The sequence below is a fragment of the Heptranchias perlo genome, chromosome 10 (assembly GCF_035084215.1).
Source record: "Heptranchias perlo isolate sHepPer1 chromosome 10, sHepPer1.hap1, whole genome shotgun sequence".
NCBI lineage: Eukaryota > Metazoa > Chordata > Chondrichthyes > Hexanchiformes > Hexanchidae > Heptranchias > Heptranchias perlo.
Window position 1 is genome coordinate 54,846,954 of NC_090334.1, and position 15,602 is coordinate 54,862,555.

The following is a 15,602-nucleotide window of genomic DNA, read 5'->3' on the forward strand; positions in this document are numbered from 1 at the left end:
GTGAAATTGTCCTGTTTATATTCTGGGATTAATCTGCAAATGCTAGAGGGAACATTGAGCTGACTTGCTTATGAACTCTTCCAGTGCCATTAACCTCAAGCTCTGTAAACCCATTTTTAAAAAAAAGTCAATTGGTGTATTCATATTTAAATTTGCATTGTTTCCAGCAAAGAGAAATTATACCACTAGATATTTGGTATTAATTTGGCTTCCATCAGTATAATCACTAAATTTGAGGGAAAACCACCACATTGAAACACTCTCATTGTGCAAATGATTAGAAACTATTGTAATACCAACATGTTGTAAAATCATTAAGTTTGAGATTAGTAATTTATTTGAAGTCCAAACAACTTGAGAGGCAAATAGTGAACTTTCAAATCTCACGTAATCCCAACTTCAGTGATTAAAATGGAATGACTTGTATTCTTCAGGGACGCCAGAACATTTCGCCTGATAAGATTCCTTGGGCAGCTCTGAGAACCCTGATGGCACAGTCCATTTATGGTGGGCGTGTTGATAATGAATTCGACCAGCGGTTGTTGAACTCCTTCTTGGAGCGTCTATTTACGACTGCTAGCTTTGACAGCGAATTCAGATTGGCATGTAAAGTTGATGGGCATAAGGATATTCTAATGCCAGATGGCATCAGGTAAAGATCTTTCTAAAGTCTGAACTGTTTTAAACAGACAATGTAACATTTGTCAATGAAATCAATGCATGTCATGTTTAAAGAAGAATGCTGACTTCAGAGAAAAGGAAATTATTTGCTTTGAGGTCCTTTTTTTGGTTGGTTAAAACATGCTTAGTTCATGGAATTTTCATTAGAGAAACTGTATAAAAGATACTGTGTAGACAAACTTAATTTGGAAAAGTTTCTCCCTTTTTTAGTTTTAATTAATAAACGGTGATTTGTATGCAGACGAGAGGAGTTCATACAGTGGGTTGAGATGCTTCCTGATGCTCAGACTCCATCCTGGCTAGGTTTACCAAACAATGCTGAAAAAGTGCTTCTAACTACACAGGGTAAATATAAGAATTCTAAATACTAGAACTTTATTAACCTTTCTAAATGCTTAAATTGATAGTGTTGTGATTTGGAAAGGTAAAGATAATGCAATAGTCATTGGTAATGTTTATACTAATGTAGATTTAGACAAATGTACTACAACTTTACACTTTCAAAAGTGCTGTGCTCCCATGGTCAAAAATATATGTACCTCCTCATTTTGTGCTGTTGTCACTTCATTTGTCTTGTTTCTCTCACTCTGCACTAACCGATCTATTGTATTTGTCTGATTCAGATATTTTGCTGCTCTTCCAGATGTATTTATTTTAGATGGCATTCACTCCATTCCCTTTCTCTTCTTCCTTTCCAATTCAAACCAAAAAAGGAAGATCTGGACTGAAAGCAGTCCCAGTACATTTTTATTCATTTAGGTGCTCCCCTTTAGTTCTTTCTCCCCTTGCACCTTGAAAATACACACGCATCTGATGGAATCATTGGAACGTTCCTGGTTTTTCATGATTTAACTAATCAGGTTTGTTGCACTATGTATTTCTCAGAACGTATGAAGATGGAGAGCAATGTGTAGACCCACAGAAACAGAATTTTCTAGTTATTTCTGTTTATAACTCCCCGTTAGATGTTCAGGTTTGCTGCATTACAAATTTCTCCAGTCCTTGACGATGAAGAGAACAATGTGTAGGGGGCCATTTGAACTAGTTCGTTCCTTTTATAAAACAAGTAGTAATTTTGAGGTCTAGTGTAGAATAAGCTCAATAGTGATTAAATAAACCCAGTGAGGACAGTACATTCCAGGCATGCTTTTTCTTGTAGTTGAATTAGGTTTGGTTTTGTTAAAACTGTATAAATCCAATCCTGTGTGCAGAACTAGACAACTTCAATCAGTTAAATATTTTAACAAGAAAAAGACTACGTTTGAGTTAACTTCTAATTACTGTGCAACTGATGGAGTTTTTCTTTCTTTTAATGGCATCATAATTTCACAAACTATGTTTTGTGCTTCTCTGAAACATCAATCATCACATGCTAAAGATTGTTTTATGTGCTGTTTCTAAAAAAAAATTCTTCTTCGCTAGAACTTGTCTGTACTTACAGAAGGTCGTACTTTTCTATCTGACAATGCTTGTCCCACTACTTCTGTGTCTGGCATGTTTTTCTGTGTCTTGTGTAGCAACACAATGTCACTAACACTAGTCTGAGCTCATTCTTCAGCAGACATGTACTTTCGTGCATTTGTCTGACCATCAGCAGCCTGAGTTTACAAAACTTTACCTTTTTTTAAATGAAGCTATCCCTAGACCTTTGAACTGGTTGTCTGAGTATCTTTTTGGAAGCAAAAGTATACCATATTTCAGTTCGTCTACTTATGTAATCTTTTTCGTTGGGAGCATCAGCTTTTTACCCTTGTGGTCCCTAATTTTAAATTTCTTGATTTTACCACCATTCTCTGGTGTTTGGGCAGCATCCTCTTTATTTAGCTAGGCTACCTTTTGATCCCTTGACCCTTATCTGGTTCAGGCACTGACATGCTCAGCAAAATGCTGAAAATGCAGATGTTGGAGGATGAGGATGATCTAGCTTATGCTGAGACAGAGAAGAAGCAGCGGACAGGTTCTACTTCAGATGGACGGCCAGTTTGGATGCGAACACTTCATACCACAGCTTGCAACTGGCTCCAACTTATTCCAAAGTCACTCAACCATCTTAAACGCACAGTTGACAATATTAAGGTAAGAAGTGTGAAGCTTTGTTTCATATCTACGTAGAGTGAAGAGCAAATGATATGTTGTGTATAAAAGCTAATATTTTGGTAGTCTAACTTTATTATAGGATTTGCAAGGAGTAATGTATGAACATTTTACCATATGATGTAACTGTAGGCCAATTTCAACAATTTAACAATCCAAGGTTACTGAGGTATGTAAAAGGTTTTGTATAGATTTTACCATTAGCTGAAGTGCACTGACCACACCAAGACTTTGGGCCTAGGCTTCCCACTGGCATTCACTTACTGGAGATGAAAATAAAACCATTGCCAGACCTAAAAGTTTGATTCTGCTGCATGTTACCTGGGAGAAGGCTGAAATTCCTTGCATGTATTCAGAAACTTGATGGGCCAGATTTTGCTGTGAGCGGTGAGCTGTTCATTTTTACTTGCATTTGCCCATAGTCTTTCTATGAGCTTTTGCACAACAAGTTACTATCCAAGGGACAGACAAATGATGTGCCCTCTACAGGTCATCTGGGACCTGTGTGAACAAGGCAAGCAACTGTTGTCTCCTTAACCAATCACATTGAAGAATCATTAATAGCGTAGTCAGAACCAGGAGTGTAAGTTAGAATAGTAAATTCAATGTCTAATCAGGTACAGAAAGCGAAATAGAGAGGGAAAGAAAGATTGAATTAAGAGATAAGAGACAAAGAAAAAGGTTTTAAAAAAAAGTTTGTTTTTCAAATGTCCGACATTAATTAAAATCTGAAGGAATGAGACTCCACACTTGTAAAAGTTAATTTTCAGTGTCAGAGAGGTTGTTTGGCAGTAATTAAGACTTACCACGCCGTTAAAAGGGTACTTATACTGGAACGGACAAGCCCTAAATTTTTTTGGCTTATTTAATCCGCATCTGAGGTAAGTACAGGAACTTCACGCCGTTCAATGTATTTGAATGCTGTTAGCCGGTGAGATGCTGTTTTCGCGCAGCTTTTGGAGGAGCATTGCATCTCGAACAGCAACTTTCCGATTTCCGCCTTTATCTGCGCATGTTTGGTCGCCGGAAGTTGTTATTCAATTTACAAGTAAATAACGGTGAGCACTGTTGGCCTCACTGTTATTTTACAGCAAAATTTGACCTGATGTTTTAAACTTGGTCCCAGATTCCTCATACAACAATCATTTCCTTGTAATGAGGTTAGTAATTTTTTAGGATATATTTTTAGTTACTTAGATTAGATTCAAATTCTCAATTCTGGCATACATCGAAGATTTTTTCAAAATTCTGAAAAGTGCAGGTACTGTATTTGTCAGCAGCGATGGGTTCATGCAAAAATAATTCAAGTAACAAATAATGCAGCAAAGTGGAGTTGGTGCATAAAAAATTGAAGAATTAAGAGTAGACTGTATTTCCAATGATGGGTAGATGCAAGTGTTGTAGCTGGACAGCTCGACTAGAGACATGGCTTGTTTTGGAGCACAGGGCTTCAGCACTGTAGCCGGGATGTTGTAGGAGTCTGTAGTCTTTGTGTCCATTGTTCCTTGATAGGACGTGAATTGAATTAGCTAAAACCGGTTGTGGTGATGGAGACCTCAGCAGGAGGCTGAGAAGAATCATCCACTCAGCATTCATGGCGCTCACGTGCTGGGCTCCACCATCATTGAGGATGGGGATGTTCATGGAGCCTCCTCACGTTAGTTGCTTAATTGTCCACCACCATTCACAAATGGAAGTGGCAGGATTGCAGAACTTTTACCTGAACCGTTGGTTGCGGGGTCGCTTAGGTCTGTCTGTAGAATGCTGCTTCTGCTGTTTAGCATGCATGTAGTCCTGCGTAGTAACTTCATGAGGTTGAAACCTGATTTTCAGTTATGCCTGGTGCTGCTTCCAATGTCCGCCTTAGCTCATTGGTAGCACTCACCTGAGACAAGGTCGTGGGTTCAAGCCACACTCCAGAAACTTAAGTGCATAATGTAGACTCAAACTTCATTGCAGCACTAAGGGAGTTCTGCATTGTTGGAGGTGCCATCTTTCAGATGAGAAGTTAAACCAAGGCCCCTTTGCCCCCATAGGTGGATGTAAAAGATCCCATAGAACTAATCAAAGAGCAGGGGAGTTCTACTGATCACCTTTGTCCTTATCCCCAGTAAAACCATTACACACTCTCACCCTGGTCATTCCCCCAGCGTGGCCTCCATCTTCACACACTCACGTCCAAGGGGCACAGACTTGTGTATCTAGCACAAAACCGCTTTAGCCATCCATCACCAGATTTGGGTGGACCACCTCAAGCACCATCAAACCTTGAGCTACTCTGCCCAAACCACTCTGCTTTCCAGGATCATCCTGGAAAGCAAAGATAACACCTGGTTTTTCTCCACTAATAGCTGTCTCCTTAAATCCCTCTCCCCTGCCTTCTCCACCCTCACCTTCAACAATGCGAGGAGCGTATGAACTAAGATTGAAACCACCCATTCAGCTGCCTCTGCCATATCACCCCTTGCCTGCCCTAGTCCTGAAATTGTCTTTCTCTAGTTTCTCTATGACCCCTCATGTCTGCTCCAAGCTCTGCTTGTCCATGAAACCCATCTCCTGCTCTTTTGACCCTAGTCCCATTAAACTGCTGATGACCCAACTTCCCTTCTTGGCCCTCATGCTAGCTGTAAATGGTCCCTCAGGAACTGTCCTCTACCCTTTTTTTTAAAAACCACCTTTCCTCAGAAAGCCTACCCTTGATCCTTCTGTTCTTCCAAACCACTGCTCCATCTCCAAACTCCCTTTTTGCCATCATGCCCTTGAACATGTCGTCATCTCCCAAATCCATGCCCATCTTTCCTGCAATTCCACTCAGGTTCCTGCCCCTGCCACAGCCCTAATCAAAGTTTTTTTTTTAAAATGACAACCTCTGCGACTATGGTGCATTATCCCTCCTCGACCTCTCTGCAGCCTTTGACCACACCATCCTCCTCCATTGTCTAGCTCAGTGGGACTGCCCTGGATTGATTAGGTAAGAGTGGAACCAGAGTCAGAGCATCTCTGGCAATGGCTTCCTACCCAAAAACACTTATCTCCAGAGATCCTGGCCACTGTCTCTGGTTGAACCAGACTGTTCACAATCTGGGTCCTGTTTGACCAGGAGCAGAGCTTCTGATCCCATATCTTCAAAGGCCGTCTACTTCCACCTCCATAACATCATCTATCTCTGCCCCTGTCTCAGCCCATCTGCTGCTGAAACTTTGATCCATGCCTTTGTTACCTCCAGATTTGATTATTCCAATGCTGTCCTGATCGGCCTCCCATCCTCCATCCTCCACCCTCCATAAACATCAGCGCATCCAACACTCTGCAACCTGTATCCTAACCATCCTAACCTGTACCAAGTCCCACTCATCTCATCTATCACCCCTGTGTTTGCTTAACCTCCATAGGCTCCAGGTCCCCAAATGCTTCAAACTTAAAATTCTTAACCTGGTCAAATCCCTTCGTGGCATTGCCCCTCCCGAGAACACTCATTCTTGTGCATTTCCTGCTCCCTTTGCCCAACTTTTGGAGGTTTTGCCTTCTGCAGTTTAGGATGAAGCTCTAGAATTCCCTCTCTACACCCCTCTCCTTTTTTAAGACACTACTTAAAACCCATCTCTTTGACCAAGTTTTGAAATCACCTCTCCTAATACCGCCACCTTTGGCTCTGCATCGATTTTTATCTGACTATACTTCTGTGGAGCACCTTTTTTCTACGTTTTACATGCTATATAAACACGTTGCTGCCGCCAATATTTATCCCTCAACCAATATCACTGGAACAGATTATCTGGTCACTTGCTGTTCCTTGGACCTTGCTGTGTGAAAAATGATTTACATTTGAAAAGTACTTCATTGGCTATGAAATGATACGGGACATTGTGTAAGGTGCAATATAAATGTTTTTTCTTTCTTACCCTACTTTTTGTTTCTAGTGTTTATTCTGAATTCTATATCTGCTAGAATTAACCACCAGGTTTGAATTTAATGTTTGCTTGTGTGTCTGTCTATTATATATTAAATTCTCTGTGGGGTGTGCGTTTCTTCAAACTTTCATTTTGAAGCTATAGGAAAACCCATTATAGTAACTGTTATGCCTGTAGGTGGCACTCTGACGAGTTTTCATTGATAAGGGTACCACATTTTACCCATCACACATTAATCAACACCTGGTGTTACACACTAGGTGCTGTTGCATGAATGAATGGCCTTTTTTACTTTTAATATTTTTGATAAAAACAAAATACTGCAGATGCTGAAAATCTGAAATTAAAAACAGAAAATGCTGGTAGGACTCAGCAGGTCAGGCAGCATCTGTGCAGAGAGAGTGTGTTAATGTTTCAGGCCGATGACATTTTGTCATGAAAGGGCATCAACCTGAAATGATAACACTTTTTCTCTCCACAGATGACTTGCCATAAACAGCATCCTGAGATTTGTGTGTATATGCTTGCACGTATCATTTTTTGAAGGCTGTATAATGGCCTTGAGTAAATCGCGATAAGTTTGTTTCATGTATTAGTACATTTCACGATCCAAAATGTAGAGGGCTGACTTTATCGATGATCTTGGGTGTTTCTTAAATTATGGCCAGGTTTCCTAAATTTTTAGCTGTAAAGTGATTGAGTCCAATTAGAAGTAGGAGGTGCTTGAGACCAAAGCAATTGCTGATATTGTGCTTCACTGATTTTAACTTAATGAAAAAAGGAAAAAGGTTTAAAAGGTAATGGAGACTGAACATATGTTGAGACTAAAATAGTCCTGTTACGTTATATTTATTTCCATTCTGTCAACAATTAACGCATTGCCCACAGTAGGTATTGTGGAGAGCTGTGTTCTTTAACGCGATTTAAAATATCCATTGTCAATTAAATGATTACAAATCAAAGAGGAGAGTTATACAAATGTTTCTTTTTAGGATCCATTGTTTAGATTCTTAGAAAGAGAGGTCAAGAGTGGTGCAAAGCTATTGCAGGATATTCGCCAAGATCTAGCTGATGTTGTGCAAGTGTGTGAAGGGAAAAAGAAACAGACCAACTATCTGCGGATACTAATCAGCGAGATGGTGAAAGGTAAGGAAATTAAGCTGGAGTTTATAGGATGTAAAAACAAATGTAAAGGGTATTTAACATTGTGTAGTCTTTGCAGAATTTTATGCCACTGCTTCAAACGGTATCCAAACTGTTTATAATGGATTTCCTGTAGTCATCTGAAAAGATTTTACATAATCCTGTGTACTATTGTTTGTTGTACATTGAATAATACATAAACTGTGTATAAAGCTGGTCTATCCCAATTAGTTGCACGTGCTATAGATTGAGATGCCACTGACTGATAGCTGGCTGCCAGGAAAGTCGCCCATACCTCATTCAACTGGCTGTTCATTGAATCTTCATGAGTGGTAGATTATTTGACTGAGGATTCCCACTTGGACAAGGCCACTGCCTCCCTTCATTTCTCCCTTTGTATTCTCTACCATGCCCATTGTAGCATTCCTCACTGGCTCTCCAGGAGTAGCAACCCGAGTTGTTTCATTCCTCTGTTTGAATCATTCCAGTATGGCTTCTGACTTATGGTTTGGATCAAAGTCATGAAGGACATCCTTTATAACTGTATCCATAGTACTTTATTCTTCCTCAACCTCCCTGCACTCTTCAATTCAGTTGACTGGGCCTTTCCTTTGCTGTCCAGTTTTGTGGGGCTGCCCTTGGCATGATTCCATTCCTACCTATCCAAACAAACCCTAGCAGAAGTTCAGGTAAGGCCTAATAAATGAGAACTGGTACCAATTGCAAACTGGTTGTATAAAGTGCTGTTTAAGGCTTAGTTCACTTTCTGTTGACGAGCAATATCTGATCATCTGCAACTGACTATAATCAGCTGATAGACTCCATAGTCTAAATTGACTTTTCTCAGAAGACAAGAACTCCATCTGATGTCAATGAACAAAATAAAATGTGCTACTTCCTCTCCCCATAAGGTGATTTTTATATACAAAGAAAACTGGATGGCACAGTGCAAAACTGAAATATGGAATAAGATGAAGTGGAATTTTGGTCTGGAGGCAAACCAGTATGCCAAAAATAGGTGTCAGGGCAGTGGTATTAGTAGTATTTGCACTTTTTTTCAATGGTTATAACTAAACATTAATACTTTAGTGACACTTTTTTACAATTGATCAGCAATTTGTTCTTGGATTTGCCAGGCTTTGCCTGAACTTCCGTTTGAGTTTTAAATGTTGGATTAAACCCATTGTTCTGGTCACTATCTACACTACCTAATGCTAATTATTGGACACCTAATTTGGGATTAATATTGCATAAGCTCAGCGGGATGAAGTAAGTGTTAAAATGTTTTTTTAAATGACTGCAGAAAATTTAAACAAAACATGACATTTTGCAGTGAAATAATTCTGTATTTGTACCATTTATAACCATTAGATATGTTAAAGTAACAAGTTAGTTAAATACTTCACTTGAAAATGACCGCTGATTTTTTTTCCCCTCATCTCTCTGCTTCCTTCTCCAAAAAAGGTATCTTGCCTCGCAGCTGGGTCCGCTACACACTCCCTGCAAATATGACTGTTATTCAATGGGTAGCTGACTTCAGTGAACGTATAAAGCAGCTGCAACACATATCTCAGGCAGCATCCAGTGGTGGAGCTAAAGAACTAAAGGTGGGTATATACCTATTTACATAAAATCGTAAAACTACTGTCCCAGCTGCTTTTATTCTTTGGCTTTTTACTAAGCCGAAAGTGTACAAGTTTGGGATTTTGTCAGCCTCATTGTGAATTGATGTGATCAGCTACATATGAATGTATTAAATCTTTAGATATAAAACCTTCATTGCATTTTAATGTGATTTGCTGTGTTTCTGTTAATTGTGTGAATGTGTGTAGAGCGTTGTTTCAAAATGTAAATAAATTGCAGTACGTAAGCCTATGAAATACTAATTGGATAATGTGTTGCAATTTCATGTGTTTTTTAGGCAAGAGGTGGTTAAATATATATGTCCAATGAGTTTTTAAAAAGTCGCTACAGCAGTAAATTTTTTACATGACTTAACTTGAAGTCACCAGGTTCCAGCAATGAAACCATAAGGAATGTAGAAAGAACAATTTTAGGCTTATACTTAACTGCTCTTAGTTTGTTTGTTGATCCCTTATAAATAGTATGTTTCCTATTCCTTCTCTGACTCACTAATGTTTGCAAGCCCCATGGACTTCTATCTGCATAACAAAATAGAACCTGTATTGCACAGCACTTTTTACACAAATCCTGGCATTCGCAAACACCATTCAGTTAAGATTTCCTCTCCAGTTCCCATCTCTGTTTACATTTTTTTTTTAAAGAATTTGCTTACATATTAGTTCAAAGATGTAAACTTTTGCTTTTAATATTCTGTCTTGGGATCTGAGGGACATGTTTGGTGAATGAAGCTCTTATTTCATTCTTATCATGGGGTAAAACATCTGCCCCAAAAAACAATGGAGTCAGTCACTGACTCCATACAGGCTGGTAAACTTTTGCATTGCTTGAATAAAATATTTTCCCATATCTTACACAAATTTGTTTTTTGCTGTAGAATATCCATGTTTGGCTGGGTGGCTTATATGTACCAGAGGCTTATATCACAGCAACACGACAGTACGTAGCTCAGGCAAACAGTTGGTCATTAGAAGAGCTTCGACTAGAAGTCACTGTTACAAATCATCAGAACTCTGTACTGGATGCTTGCAGTTTTGGGATAACAGGTTAGTGCAAGTCATTTTTGACAATGATTGATACTAGAGTGGGTTGGAATAACATGTTGCATGATCCATGGCAAACACAATTGAGTTGCAAGTCTGAGCTCTGTCTTCCATTAGAACTTGTATAACAAAGTTCAGTTTGGAATGTTTCATAGGGTGTATTTTGTTTTTCCCCCAGATCTTTACTAGGGTACAGTCTTGACACTAATGTCTGAGACTGGCAGCAGTTTAAAACGGTGCTTTATTAATGCTGTCAGATTCAGTTGCAGGTTTTGTAAACTTATCATTGCACATACCATCTCTGATATTTTCTTCCACCAGATATTTGCAGCAGGATGTTGTCCACTTGCAATTACTGTCCAATTAAAGCAAAAACAAGAAAAAAATATTTGTGGTATTTAAAGTCTTTGGGATTTTTTCACACAAATTATGCAACCTAAATCAAAATGTGTAATTACATTGCTTGTGGATAATGCAACAAATGATGCTTGGCTGGCTGGCTTACTACACTGGATGTAAAGCCCAAGTCGTGTGGGGTTGTATAATGCAAGAAATCTTGCATTTTCAGTGCACTCGAGTTGGATGAGGACCTGACTCCCAAGTTACATGTCTGCTCTTGTCAATGCATAATGGCAGCCTTTTAAAAGGATTGATTTTTATATCCTAAATATAAACTAACATATCCTTTCCTTTATACAGGCCTGACTCTTCAGGGTGCCACTTGTAATAACAACAAGCTGTCCTTGTCCAATTCAATATCCACTGAACTGTCTCTTACTCAGCTTCGGTGGGTTAAAGAGACACATGCTGAAAGGAAAGCTAATGTGGTGAGTAATGGACTTGATTCACTTGATGTGACCTGTAAAAAAGACATTGTATTACAATCAACTTAACAATCTAAAGAAATTCCATTTTGAGACTGTTGAGATTGAAGAAATAGTTCCTTTAAATTCAGGAAAGGTATGTTCAGTTTTCAGATTGTGACACTCATTCCACTTTTGTCAAATAATCCAAATATGGGTCAGTTATACTTTTAATTATTACCTGAATGCTTAATGTACATAGTAAGATACTACTGTAATGAAACAACCAGAGAAACACTCAGTGGGTTAGGCAGCATCTGGAGAGAAAAGACAAATTGACTTTTTGGGTTTGGACCCTGTATCAAAATTCAGTGTCAACTTTGTCTGTTCTCCACAGATGCTGCCTGACCTGCTGAGTGTTTCCAGCATTTATTATGTTTCATTTCCAGCATCTGCAGTTTTTGCTTACTTTTCCAATAAATGTTGTGTCCTTTTTTGTTCATATAAACATCTGTTCACACGTTTATGGTTTTATTTTATCCTTCTAACTTGCATGTACCATTTCTCTTTTTTCAATTCATAGGTGACACTTCCTGTGTACCTAAACTTCACTCGTGCTGACCTGATCTTCACTGTTGACTTTGAAATTGCTACCAAGGAAGATTCTCGATGCTTTTATGAGCGTGGTGTTGCATTGCTATGCACAGAATAAATGGAAATTATTGCCGCTTTGAAACTGAAAACATAAAATTACATAATTGTTTTGCATGTGCTATTGTTTAGACTGAATAATCTTTTCAAAGTAATGTGATTTTAGAAGAATTCTGTAAATGTGACTAGATGGTATGAGGCTGAGGAGAAAATGTCTGAAGGTGACTACTGAGATTCAGCAGAGTTGGAAAATGTATTGATGTTCTACAAGTGGTTTTACAGTTAATAAAAATTATCATGATTAGTCAAATTTTTGAGCCCTTTTATTTTCTAGTGAAATTCCAAAAACATTGGACTTCAAAAGGTACTCAAGGTTATATAGTGGGTTAATATGTTCTGGAAAAGTGTGCTTTCTATAGGAAAAATTTAACTGAGATAACTGTTGGAATGCCTAGTGATAGGGTAGCTTCCAGTGCACATGCTACTGTGCTGCTTTATGCATTTGTTCCTCCAGTTACTACATTTTATACTCTTTCCTCCCCCAACCCCAGCCAAAAACCAGGAAGGGGGCAGTCATGATGCTGCTGATCCCACTACCTGTTTTGTCCCCTCACTGTAATGAACTACTACTTTGCTCTTGATTAAGCTCTCTTCAAAAGCATAAATGTAATATACTGGTATGTTATCTAATAGAATGGTCTGTTACACATGACTTGGCTGATGCACTGCTTTGGTAGGAATGGTCTGTGGATCTGAAAAACATTATTTGGACCAGTATGGTGGTAGATTGTTGATTCTATCCCACTCCTTGAAGGTATCTGGGTTTGGGGATTAAAGGCGCAGAATGGAAATAGAAGACCTTATTGTGACAAGGGTAATACAGTTGTGTGCCTTACTGTGACAAGGTGATAGTTGTGCACTAAAGTAATAGTGCTGTGTTCTCAATCTAACCTAACAAGTTGGCCTAGTATGTGTCCCATCTGTCATAATCATAGTGACCACCTCCAAGTAAGGCCCACTTGTGGGGTGACCTGTGGTCTGGCAACAGGAAAGTACACATTTCTGTATCAGTTTCCCTTTTTATTGTAACTTGTAGACCTCTGTATTGCTTACTGGTAGACGAATAATACTTTACTGAGTGGTTAATGCTGCAGGAGCCAAGGAAGAAAACTAGCAGATTTGCATGCCCCTGATGCCAAATGGTCCCTGGAGAGGGTCTTGCACCATTTGGCTTCAGTGTACTCTAGTCAGATGAGGTATGACTGTACAGGTATGCTGCTACTTTTGAATTGATGTACACCTGAAACTGCTTTGCATAATGTGACAGTTGCTAAGTGAAGCCTTATTTATTTTCCCACTCTGTTCCTTAATGCTATCCTTTCTTGTTTTGCTGTTTTTTTAAAAAAAATGTATATAGCCTATGAGGCTTTATATTCTTGATGCACTTCAGTGCAACAGTAACGTCAAAGAATTGTCATTGTCTGCAGTTCATGTTTTTATTGTAACTACTGAAGGTCACATAGCACAAGTATCCCCACCATCACGGAAGCCAGTCTTCGGCCAATTCGATTCACTCCACGTGATATCAAGAAACGGCTGAGTGCACTGGATACAGCAAAGGCTATGGGCCCCGACAACATCCCAGCTGTAGTGCTGAAGTCTTGTGCTGAAGTCTTGTGCTCCAGAACTAGCTGCGCCTCTAGCCAAGCTGTTCCAGTACAGCTACAATACTGGCATCTACCAGACAATGTGGAAAATTGCCCAGGTATGTCCTGTCCACAAAAAGCAGGACAAATCCAATCCGGCCAATTACCGCCCCATCAGTCTACACTCAATCATCAGCAAAGTGATGGAAGGTGTCAACGACAGTGCTATCAAGCAGCACTTACATGCTCACCGATGCTCAGTTTGGGTTCTACCAGGACCACTTGGCTCCAGACCTCATTACAGCCTTGGTCCAAACATGGACAAAAGAGCTGAATTCCAGAGGTGAGGTGAGAGTGACTGCCCTTGACATCAAGGTAGCATTTGACCAAGTGTGGCACCAAGGAGCCCTAGTAAAATTGAAGTCAATGGGAATCAGGGGAAAAACTCTCCAGTGGCTGGAGTCATACCTAGCACAAAGGAAGATGGTAGTGGTTGTTGGAGGCCAATCATCTCAGCCCCAGGGCATTGCTGCAGGAGTTCCTCAGGGCAGTGTCCTAGGCCCAACCATCTTCAGCTGCTTCATCAATGACCTTCCCTCCATCATAAGGTCAGAAATGGGGATGTTCAGTTCCATTCGCAACCCCTCAAATAATGAAGCAGTCCGAGCCCACATGCAGCAAGACCGGGACAACATCCAGGCTTGGGCTCAAGTGGCAAGTAACATTTGTGCCAGATAAGTGCCAGGCAATGACCATCTCCAACAAGAGTCTAACCACCTCCCCTTGACATTCAACGGCATTACTATCACCAAATCCCCCACCATCAACATCCTGGGGGTCACCATTGACCAGAAACTTAACTGGACCAGCCATATAAATACTGTGGCTACAAGAGCAGGTCAGAGGTTGGGTATTCTGTGGCGAGTGACTCACCTCCTGACTCCCCAAAGCCTTTCCACCATCTACAAGGCACAAGTCAGGAGTGTGATGGAATACTCTCCACTTGCCTGGATGAGTGCAGCTCCAACAACACAAGAGGCTCTACACCATCCAAGATAAAGCAGCCTGCTTGATTGGCACCCCATCCACCACCCTGAACATTCACTCCCTTCATCACCGGCACACTGTGGCTGCAGTGTGCACTATCCACAGGATGCACTGCAGCAACTCGCCAAGGCTTCTTCGACAGCACCTCCCAAACCCGCGACCTCTACCACCTAGAAGGACAAGAGCAGCAGGCACATGGGAACAACACCACCTGCACGTTCCCCTCCAAGTCACACACCATCCCGACTTGGAAATATATCGCTGTTCCTTCATTGTTGCTGGTTCAAAATCCTGGAACTCCCTTCCTAACAGCACTGTGGGAGAACCGTCACCACACAGACTGCAGTGGTTCAAGAAGGCGGCTCACCACCACCTTCTCAAGGGCAATTAGGGATGGGCAATAAATGCTGGCCTCGCCAGCGACGCCCACATCCCGTGAACGAATATAAAAAAGTTAGAAGAGTCAACTGAGCTTGAAACAAGCAATGAGCACAAGTAGTTAATATCAACTATTCATGTAAAGATAGCTAAAGTATAATTCATGACTTCAGACTTAAAAACTAAGTTCTCATGTACTTATTCAAGAATACTAATAGGCACTACTCCTCGTCTATCATTGAAGGAGCTACTGAGTTGTTAGCCTGTTTTCAATCTACTGCTATCATAGTACCCATTATTAGAAAGGTCAACAAAACTGATTCAGACAACTACAGCTTTTAGTATTCAATGCAGTCTAAAATAATGGAACCTGCTATTGAAAGAAAGATCTTGCCCTATAGTGCCTTTCATGACCTCAAGATGTCCCAAAGTGCTTTACAGCAGATGTACTTTTGAAGTGTAGCCACAATTGTAATGTAGGCAATTTGCATCCAGAAAAGGTCCCACGAACAATGGGAACGACCAGATAATATTTAATGTTGGTTATGGGATAAATATTGGCCA

General features: G+C 40.1%; 1 protein-coding gene across 2 annotated transcripts in view; it reads left to right on the top strand.

Annotated features, from left to right (window-relative positions):
- Positions 1–12,277, top strand: part of dync1h1 (dynein, cytoplasmic 1, heavy chain 1) — an 84,667-nt gene extending 72,390 nt beyond the window's left edge. For both annotated transcript variants that reach the window (XM_067991811.1, XM_067991810.1), the window contains exons 71-78: positions 435–652; positions 923–1,026; positions 2,546–2,757; positions 7,679–7,832; positions 9,294–9,436; positions 10,348–10,516; positions 11,213–11,340; positions 11,900–12,277. In XM_067991811.1, the coding sequence (XP_067847912.1) occupies positions 435–652; positions 923–1,026; positions 2,546–2,757; positions 7,679–7,832; positions 9,294–9,436; positions 10,348–10,516; positions 11,213–11,340; positions 11,900–12,028 (1,257 nt within the window). In that variant the 3' untranslated portion in view covers positions 12,029–12,277. The remainder of the gene's footprint in view (positions 1–434; positions 653–922; positions 1,027–2,545; positions 2,758–7,678; positions 7,833–9,293; positions 9,437–10,347; positions 10,517–11,212; positions 11,341–11,899) is intronic.
- Positions 12,278–15,602: the final 3,325 nt, after the last annotated feature.